At 40.6% G+C, this 10,641-nt stretch overlaps 1 protein-coding gene across 1 annotated transcript in view; it reads right to left on the bottom strand.

Moving 5' to 3' along the window:
• The window catches only part of RNF217 (ring finger protein 217), a 131,618-nt gene extending 125,413 nt beyond the window's left edge, over positions 1 to 6,205 (bottom strand). Inside the window, exons 1-3 of the mRNA XM_040474625.1 lie at positions 6,130 to 6,205; positions 304 to 421; positions 31 to 164 (exon numbers count right to left, since the gene is read on the bottom strand). Of these exons, the coding sequence (XP_040330559.1) occupies positions 31 to 164; positions 304 to 421; positions 6,130 to 6,205 (328 nt within the window). The remainder of the gene's footprint in view (positions 1 to 30; positions 165 to 303; positions 422 to 6,129) is intronic.
• Positions 6,206 to 10,641: the final 4,436 nt, after the last annotated feature.

Raw genomic sequence — 10,641 nt, 5'->3', positions numbered from 1 at the left:
GGGGTGGGGAGGCGGCCGTCAGTCCCGCGCCATCGCGGGTCCCCGCTCCCGGCTGCGCGGGACGGGCGGCTGGAGGGCGGTGGTCGGAGCGTCCAGGGGCCTGTGGCGCCGCCGCGGCGCGCCCCGGGAGGTGCAGCGGGAGCGCGAGCGAGCCGCCGCGGCCCCTGGGGGAGAGGCCAGCGCGGGCGACCTCCCTCTGCTCCGGCTTCACCTAGAGCCCTCCTCGCTGCCCCGCACCCCACCCTTCTGGCGCACACCTCCCCACACGTACACACACGCGCAGGCACCCGCGCGCTCACTCACACGCACACCCCGAGTGGGTGTGATCTAAGCGCCGAGATGCTCTCTCGCGGCCAGAGTTCACACTCGGCCTCAACAAGCAGGCAGGCTGCCCTTCGGGCTACGCAGGAGATAGAACTTCCTACGGAATCACCGTATACTCAGAGCAGAAACTAGAGAACACTGGCTACTTAGGGTTTTGGTTTCTCTTGGGCCCGTCCAATTCGAAATCCTCCAAAGAGGGAGTTCAGAGAAATAACGCTAGGGTTTATTCGTTCAAAATGCTGCATGCACTAACTCTGCTTTCTGTCTGTGGAAGTCGGAAAGATCTTTGAAACCCACAAGGAAGCCAAAAGTGCTTTTAACCTACTCCTCCAACTGGAATCCTTATGAGAGCTGACAAATAACTGATTTAAGCATTATCCCTCTTTCCTCCTCTTCAGTGTTCTCTTACGAACTTTTTCTTAACCCTTTAAATATTCCAGACTAGGTAGCACAAGGTAGTAAAATGGCCTGGCCTAATTAATAAACTGGCTCATTGATGGGAATCGGGAGGAGTTCGTTACATTAGCATAACCGTATTTATCTCCAAAAGGGTTTCAAAGACAACAATTACTTTTGAGCCAGTACTTAATTATGTGTTGATCTATCTTTATTTTACAGGAAGTATTAGTCACCCAGGCTGGTGTGTTTTAGTTCCCTAAAGCCAATGAAAACATTTTGGGGAAGCCAGCCCTTGTTTTTTCGTCTTGAGAGGGAATTCAGTTTACACATCCATGTAATAGGAAAGAGTTGTGAAGTGTGTAGCATTTGTCTTGAAGTTGTTATTGGTTTGTTCTGAAATATTTCCCAAACCAGTTACAAATGCGAGAAAGGCTACTGATCATGCAATACCAAGAAAACAGTGCAACACCAAAGCACATTCCTATCCTTTGTGTCTCATGCTCAGTTGCACCCTAGCGGGATGAACCCAATCAATCAGTCGAAATGCCACCTCATTTATCAGTCTGACCCAAGAACGAAGAATTCTTACTTGGAAGAATAAATGCTATGCAATAATTTTTTTTTCCCTTCCATTTTGGATAGTTTCCTGTTAACTACTGTCTCCTCCAAATGATACCTCTCGTGTTTGATGTTCTAAGGGCTGGGATAAGAAGATACATGTGTGTGCCTTTTGTGTATGCCATCTGATAACTATTGCTCTATTCTTTCAAAAGAGATACAAAAGTAATCTGTATTATCCAGGTGACAACAGGCTAAACGTAAGACCAGAGTAACAATAATGAATACAAAAAGTGTAACTCCAGAGTGTCTATAGGAATCAAACACCTTAAGGTCTTCCCATAGTTTCGGGACTCCTTCCCCCATACATATTTGTCATGGGAGTTCCAAGAACTAGTTCTTGCAGTCCCCACCACCTTGTTCCTTATCCCTTAGGCTTTAGTTCACTGGAGAAGGCTCTCCTTGCCACTGAACCAACTAGAAATCACTGCTGGAAATCCTGAAGGCTTCCCCAAACACACAGCCCTTCTTGCCATGACTTCATTTCCATGGGATTCATCCATCTTTGTGAGAATAAAATATCCATGGCATGTCATACCTCCTCCCTCCAGACAGACTCAGACTTGCCTGAATCCTGGGCTCAGCCTCCCTGGTGTTCAATCTGGGACACTGGCAGCATGGAAATGAGTTAAAATGCGAAGTTAAAATTCCGGTCAGACCATCAATTTCCCCTGAAATGAAATGCATGAAGCACCTATAATGATTGTGCTGACAGGATTCACTTTTTTAAAAGGATTGGTTGAAAACATAGTCACCATAACATAAATTTCACTCATCTACCACAAGCTTAATATTCTTGTAACTCAGGCCATCTGCCCCACATCAGGCTGTGTACAGTTGTTAGTACAACATAAACACTGCCACTGCCACTTTTATCTCTCAATACTTTCTAATCTGCAATGAGCTGTGCACCTTCCCTAAAACCAAGACTAGCATTAGAAGACGATGTCAAGTGTGAGAACTGACATAGTCAGCTGCTTTAGGTCGTTATTAAACATTATTTTTTTTATTACCTACTTTTATTATCCTGGCCTTTCAACATGACTTGAAAATTTTTATTCAGATATTAATTCGAACATAAAAAAGCTTAGATTTATTAACTTATTAGAAAGATGTTGCGAGATGGCAGAAGAGCTGTGCATCATTTTAAGTTTACATATTGGGGGTAAAACATCATTTCTTCTTGCCTGTTGTGGAAAAGAAATGCGTAACATTTAAATACCGTAAGATAATTATCCAGGGAATACCTGACCTGTTTTTCCTCCTGTCTTTCATCTATCCAAACAAAATTTTTCAAACAAATTCATTTCCTGAAGAGGAATAAACAGGATGGAATGGTCTACTAGGTCTGCTTCTGAAAGACACAGTTGCATGTTGGTCCTCACTTTCCTGTTCTGTCCTCTTCACCCGTGGAGGAAGAGAACCTGGATTCATTAAGGAAAAGGGCATCAAGAAGAAAAGAATGGGACACAATGGTTTCCCTTTCTTTTACCACCCTAAAGTGCCTAAATCCAAATAGTAGGCTTTTGTAAGATGAAGTTAAAAATAAAACAAAACAGTACATTCCTTCCGCTTATAAAATAAAAGTCTAAATGTTTGGAATATAGAGGAAACCAAGAAGAAAAAGGAGGACAAGGTGGGGTGGGAAAAGGAAGAAAGGGAGGAAAGTTTGAAGGAAGGAAGGAAGGAGGGAAGGAAGACATGAGACGAAGAACTTCAGCCAATACTCACTGCCCCAAATAACTACTTTAACATATTGAGATATTTCATTCTAGTGTTTGCATCTGTGTGTATAAAAATATACTAGACAGTATACTCTCTTTTCCTGCTTTTTTTCTGCTGTTTTTTAAAACTTAGTAATATATCCTGAATAGTTTCCATATAATTAAAACATGTGTACATCATTATGATTCGTGACCATATAGAATTTTACTATGTACGTGCGTCACAATTTATTTAATGAATTCTATTTTATTTTTTAAATTAGATTATTTATGATCTCAAGGTGTATAACACTTAATATATGTTAATATTTCTGCTATAACCTTTGTTACATTCCTAATATACCATAGCATAAGTTCTAAAATTAAATTGCTTCAGAAAAGGGTAAATGTACTTTTGTAGCTTTTGGCACATATTATCCCAGAAACTTAACACCAATTTATAGTCCCATCAATAATGAGACTATGAGTCTACTCTCCTAATCATTCTAAGACTTTTAAAAATTCAAATGCTGTAAATAACATCTTGTGTATTAATGTGTGTATTCTTTTAAATAAAAAAGGGCAAGATCAAATCTCCTTTGGATATTTACAGTCTCCTTTGGATATGTACATTGTTATGATTCTCTATTCCTGAAATTATGGTCTGACAGCTTCCTTTCCTCATCTTATTTTTGAATTTCCTCTTTAGTCTTCCAGTGACAATAGTGGTCTAAAAATGTGCAGAGATAAACTCAGTCATAATTAATACTTCTAAATCCATAATACCAATCCCTCATTTCCAAAATACAGATTTATTTATTTGAGTGCACAAACTCATTCCCAAATGAGTATTTTACCAAGGAAATCCTGTATCTCAACCCACACTGTGGAAGCTCTTTAAGACAAAAAAAAAAAGATCCACTGACAATGTAAAATTGACCCTTCCTGAACAGAAAACCAGTTCCCTGATCACTGAAGGAGTCACCAAGAGCTTGCATTTTTAAGGGCAACACAAACTTTCCACTACTGTGGCTTTGGTTTCCCAGAAAGATGTCAGCCCTGGCTCTGCATTTAGAAATCCCTAATCTCCTCTTCCCAAGCACATAGTGACATGAATAGAGAGGCATGTTCTCTCTGTTCCTCAGCTTCTCTTTCTAAAAAGGGTGTCAAGTCACAGCCTTCCCCTGACAGGCTTTGTTTATAGCAGAAGTCAGAGAAATTTACAGCCTGGCTCCTCCCTGGCCCCGAGACTGGAATGGTTCATTGGTTTAGTAAGCAAGAGCAAGATAAATCTCTTTTTGTACAGCCCCCAGGATCATCGTTGCTAGGTAATTCACAGGGAAGGAAATAATTTTGTTCAAACTAAAAGATAATCAAGCATCCAAGTAACAGAGCCAAAGATGCACTTGTACAAAACAACACTTTTAGCTCTGAAGAGCAAAGATTTTCTTAGCAAGAGGAAATCTCTTCCAAATTAGGAAAGAGGTAAAAGGTAATTCAGAGAAGATTTATTTAGAACAATGGGAAGTGCTTACAAAATTATGCTAAGTGAAAAAGGGCAAGAAAAATGGAATGTGCGATATGACTACAACTCTGTAGGCATATGTATTATAAAGACCAAAAAAATAGCAGTTATTGTATAAGGATGATGTTGTTATAATTGTCTTCTTCCTAAGATTTCTAAAATATTATATTGCTTTTATATTGGACAAAACGGAAAAAGAAGATTTTTTAAAAGAGGGAAACAGTTTCATCCTAATGAACAGAGGAATGGGCTTGGTGTTAATAAAGGGTATTTGCGGGGTGCCTGGTTGGCTTTGTGGGTTAAGCGTCCGACTTCGGCTCAGGTCATGATCTCACGGTCTGTGAGTTCGAGCCCCGCGTGGGGCTCTGTGCTGACAGCTCAGAGCCTGGAGCCTGTTTCAGATTCTGTGTCTTCCGCTCTCTCTGCCCCTCCCCTGTTCATGCTCTGTCTCTCTCTGTCTCAAAAATAAATAAAAGTTAAAAAAAAATAAAATAAATAAATAAAATAAAGGGTATTTGCATGTACACTTGTGATAGTTAACGTAAGCAAGTTTTCTTATTTGTGCTACAATTCAGTTTAAGAAACATTTCCTGAATGTCTATTAGATCCTATGTCAAGCTCTGGAAAATTCAGTTTACTTATTTATTCAATGGAGAAAATAACTCTTTTCCCAAATTTTCCTTTATTATGAACTTTAAAGCATCTATGAAACATTTTAAACTGTCCAGAGCATATCTTGCCTGTATATAGAACCCCAGTTCCTAGTATTTGACACATATTTAGTTCTCAACAAAACATTTTTAAAGAACAAAAACAATGATAGAATGGTCATCTATAGTTATGTAAGCATTATATAGAACTATGGTTCTCAAATTATGTGCCAAGTTGCCCTGAGGCACAGCAGCAAACTGCCAGGGGTACCGTGAGATATTTAAAATTCTTGGGGCGCCTGGCTGGCTCAGTCAGTGGAGCATGTGACTCTTGATCTCAGGATCATGAGTTTGAGCCCCACGTTGCAGGCAGAGGATTACTTTTTGAAATTTTAAAAAATAAAATAAAATCTTTGGGAATCACGGCATTGCTGTCAGACACCATGCAAACTATGATTATTAAGTTGTCTGGACCCAATTACTCTTAGGGATTTCTTTTTGACTAAAGAGCACCATGAAAAATAACTGAGGCACATGGGTGCCATAAACTGAGGAAGTCTGGAACCTTAGATTGAAAACCTGAGACACAGGGCAGAAACAACAGGATAAACACCGTAAACTCTTAGAAATTTATACTTTAAACTGACAAGATACACTCCTATAGTAAAGGATTAACCTTGCCTAAAGAAAGGTTTGGTCCTCAACCCCAGTTCCTAGGAGTAAACTCTAGGCCTTGCCTGCAGGAAATGAGTCTCTGTTTGCCCGGAGTCCTTAGGCCATGCAACGTAGTCTATGCTAACAATGTTATTTATGGTGAAGGTCTCGGGTCATGTGGTATCAATCTGGCTTCTGGAAGGACTGGGAACTAAGATTAACCACTTGGGTGGTTAGCCATGTGTACATCACTGACTTCCAATAAAAACCGTGGACACCAAGGCTTGGTGAGATTTCGTGGTTGACAGTATTCCATTTATAATGTCACACATCGTTGCTGAGAGAAATAAGCCCCATTCACGGAATTCCCCTAGGAGAGGGCAGCTGGTAGCTTCATGCATGGTCTCTCCTGAACCCTGCCTTGTATAGGTTTGCCTGTTGCTGATTATTACAATCTGTGTCCTTTCACTGTAATAAACCATTACTGTTGAGTAGACATGTTTGTTGAGCTCTGCAAGTCCTTCTGAAGAATCAGTGAAACTGTAGGTGGCCTAGGGAACTTCATGAACTGCACCACTACAAAAATGGAAGTTCGTTAACTTTCAACGTTTTTTTTTTTTTAATTTTTTTATTTTTGGGACAGAGAGAGACAGAGCATGAACGGGGTAGGGGCAGAGAGAGAGGGAGACACAGAATCGGAAACAGGCTCCAGGCTCCGAGCCATCAGCCCAGAGCCTGACGCGGGGCTCAAACTCACGGACGGCGAGAGCATGACCTGGCTGAAGTCGGACGCTTAACCGACTGCGCCACCTGGGCACCCCGGAAGTTCGTTAACTTTTATCGGTTTTCATTTTCCTTGTTTTTCCAAGCAGAGAGAAGTCATTGTAGAAGGTATTGTATCAGTTAGTGCAAGAATAAGACAATTTTAATATTAAAAAAGAGAAATGTATCACCTTGTTCTTGTCACACAAGAAAGTTGATTTCCTCAGATAACATAGATAAGCAATGGGCTCTTTTGATTTGTGGCTGCTTGAAATTGGTTTTGACATTTTGCTTGCAAAATCTAGCAAAGGATTACATGATTCTGAAACTTTTTAAGCTGACAGCTTAAGCCATCCAGTTATATTTATTTTTAAAATATGGAAAATAATTTTATCTATTTCTTAACACACTTGCTACCAGGTTGGAATGGGAGAACCCAGCTGCCTTTGGGGACTGTTAAATACCACAAGCTGTTTCTCAAACATTGTGGAATCAATAAAGCTCAAAATATTTTCTAAAATACTTAAAAAAAATTTCTCAACATGCAAGGATCTTAAAAAGCTTTTTATTCACATATTGCTAACTCATTTACATTTTATTTTTTCTTATCTTCATAGGACTTTGGAGCTGTTATTATGCGTTTTATGGGAATGATGGTTTTATTCCATAATTATATAATGGAGAAGGCTCTAGACTGGGCATATTTATTATTTGTATCCGATTTCTATTTTGCCATTAATTGTCTATTTCTAGGCCTGTGTGTTTGCTTCTGTGAAATGGGCAAATTGAACTGGATGACTTTAAATTTCATTTCAATATCAGAATTACCATTTTCAGTTTAACCACTAGATATTAATCCATACTTTGTGCATATTATTGTGAAATGTATAGGTGAAGAGTTACAAATGATGACTAGAACTCAATCCATGCCCTGAGGAATCTCTCAGTTAAAGAGAGAAGACAGATGTCTAACTATAATATCAGTTAGATTTTGGTGGGTGTGTGGTTGTAGAACCATAAATTCAGGAGTATTGGAGTTGCAGTACAGGGGAGTTTCTGCCTTGGTAGATCACAGAATGTTTCGTGGAGGGCCTGGAAGATGAATTCTATTTTTCCAGATGGAGAAGGTGGTAAGGATAGTAAATATTTCGGTATAAGGAACTGTATGAGAAAACACATGATGGTGCCTCGAGTGGCAGCTAGTGGTCCTAGTGTCTAATCCTATGTGGCATGTAGAAAAAGGACAGGAGATGAGGCAGGGAAGATAAACTGTCACAAAATTGTTTAGTGATTTTGCTGGATAGTTCTATTTGTCCTTTTAAATACCCTTCTGCTTTTGTCTATTCTCTGCTCCTGGAGGCTGACACACAGGGACACATATCAATTGCCCTCTGCCTTCCAATGAAGTTCAACCAAGGGAAGGCACTAGCAGGTGATCAGAGGACTGGAGTGTTTATTCTGGCTCTCAATCAGCCAGGTCCTTGTAGGCTATCTGTACCCCTCTGTGGAAGGCCATAGGTATTATCACTGGCCTCTGGGAGTTTCTCCCTTCAGGCCAAAGGGTGGTCTGCTGTAAGAAAATACTACAAACTGGATGGCTTAAAACAACAAAAACTTTACTGTCTCATAGTTCTGGAGGCTAGAAGTCTGAAATCAAGGTGTCTACGGAACCATGCACCCTCTAAAATCTGTAGGGGAGAATCCTTCCTTGCCTCTTCAAGCTTTGTGTATTTGCTAGCAATCATTGACATTCCTTGACTTGTGGAAGCATCACTTCAATCTTTGTCATCACATGGCCATCTTTTCCCTGTGTGTCACTCTTTATGTCTCTTCTCTTCTTCCTTTAGGGACATCAGTCATAGTAGATTATGGGGCGGCCCCCCCCCCCCCCCACTGTGACCTTATATTAACTAATTACATCTGCAATGATCTTATTTCCAAACAGGAGAACATTCTGAAGTCCTGAGGACTGAGGCTTCACATTTCCCTTTGGGGGACACAATTCAACTAATACTGAGATGTAAGGCTCTCCACAGTTGCTAATCCCAGGGTACTGTTCTATCTTATGCAAGTGCTAAACCATGTCCACACCTTTGCCACTGGCTCCATTACTAAGGCCTCATCCTCTTACCCAGTCTGTGCCATCTGTTTTCTTGAGAGATTCTGATTACGTAGATTAGATTGTCTTGACAATGATTTGATTAGGTGTTGTGTTTTGTTTTAGACAGTGGGATATATTTAATAGGAGAGGAATGCTCAGTTCTGGGTTTAAAAAAAGTAATGTGGCAAAGTAAAATACACATTAGAGGAAAGAGAGACAGGAGGCAAGACACGAAGTAGAACCCTATTGTTGCATTGTCTTGTTGCAACATGCCGAGGTCTAAAGTGGGAAGCAACACCAATGGCCTCCTGTATTCTAGAGCAAAATGCAAAGTCTTCCTTACAGCCATTCCTATGGCTACCCCTTTTCCCATACTATCTCTGCCCTCCACCTCTCCCTCACTCACTACCCAGGCTCCAGACTCTCATTAGCTCTTTGCTCTTCTTCAAATGTCCCACTCATACTCTACCCCATGGCTGGGGATGTTCTTGCTCCTTGTCATATGCTTGGGCCCTTCTAACTGTCTTCTGGTCTCTGCTCAGCATGTTCCTCTATTACTGAGGGCTTCCTTAACCAACCTTAAAAAAAATATCACCATCCTCATGTACTTCATCCCCAGTCGTTGGTAGCTCTTTACTTTTGTTTTCCTCTATAATCCTCATCATGTGAGGACTATATATTTCTTTATTTCTTAATTGTCTCCCTCTTAAGGGGCGCCTGGGTGGCGCAGTCGGTTAAGCATCCGACTTCAGCCAGGTCACGATCTCGCGGTCCGGGAGTTCGAGCCCCACGTCGGGCTCTGGGCTGATGGCTCAGAGCCTGGAGCCTGTTTCCGATTCTGTGTCTCCCTCTCTCTCTGCCCCTCCCCCGTTCATGCTCTGTCTCTCTCTGTCCCAAAAAATAAATAAATGTTGAAAAAAAAATTAAAAAAAAATTGTCTCCCTCTTTCTTATATTTTAAGCACCATGAGAACAGAGGTTTTTTTTTTTTTTTCCTGTTTGCCATTCTGTCCCCAGTGCCTGGCACATAGTAGGTGCTCAACATTTATGAAATGGTAGTCACCATTAGAGATAGAATCTGTGGGATATGGTAATAGATGTAATGTGGTGAAAGGGGCAAAAGGAATTAAATATGGCTCCAGGAGGTGTTTGGTTTTTTTGGGTTGTTGTTCGTGATTTCATACAGGTATGCCTTTCTACAACAGGAAGATTTGCCAGCCTAATTTAGTTATCTTTGTATTTTACACTTCAAAGAAAAGGTTAATCTTTCATTTTCAATGTCATGTAAAAGTCCAAGTGTTAGTCATAGAAACCAATAATTCCTGGGGTGCCTGGGTGGCTCCCAGCCAGTTGGTTAAGTGTCCCACTCTTGATTTCAGCTCAAGTCATGATCTCACGGTTGTGAGACTGAACCCCACATCAGACTCTGCTCTGACAGCAAGGAGCCTGCTTGGGATTCTCTCACCCTCTCTCTCTCTGCCCAGCCCCCACTCACCCTCTCTCTCAAAATAAATATACATTTAAAAAATAATAATCAGTAAGTCCTATGAGAAATGTGAATAGGTTGTGACTCATATGTTTTTTAAGATTGTGCTTCTGACTTGTATTCTGTTAGTCTAGCAACAGATTCTATTGATATTATTCTGTCTGTGGTTGTGGCTGGGAATTCTAGCACTTTTTCCCCACTTTCCTTTAACTTCATGTAACTTATGATGCCTGTGCCTCATCAGTTGACTCAGTGCTTCCCTTTTAACATCTAATACTTAAGTTAGAGAATTAGTCAATGTGTTTAATATGATTATCCAGCTTGTTCTGTGATGCATGATATTTGTTATTTAATTATGTTTCCAATTTTAGACATGACTAAGAAATAATGTGAAATTATAACTCAACAATGGTCGATGGC

Source organism: Herpailurus yagouaroundi, unplaced genomic scaffold, assembly GCF_014898765.1.
Source record: "Herpailurus yagouaroundi ecotype Mexico unplaced genomic scaffold, PumYag 139, whole genome shotgun sequence".
Lineage (NCBI taxonomy): Eukaryota > Metazoa > Chordata > Mammalia > Carnivora > Felidae > Herpailurus > Herpailurus yagouaroundi.
This window is presented reverse-complemented; position numbering and strand designations above follow the sequence as displayed.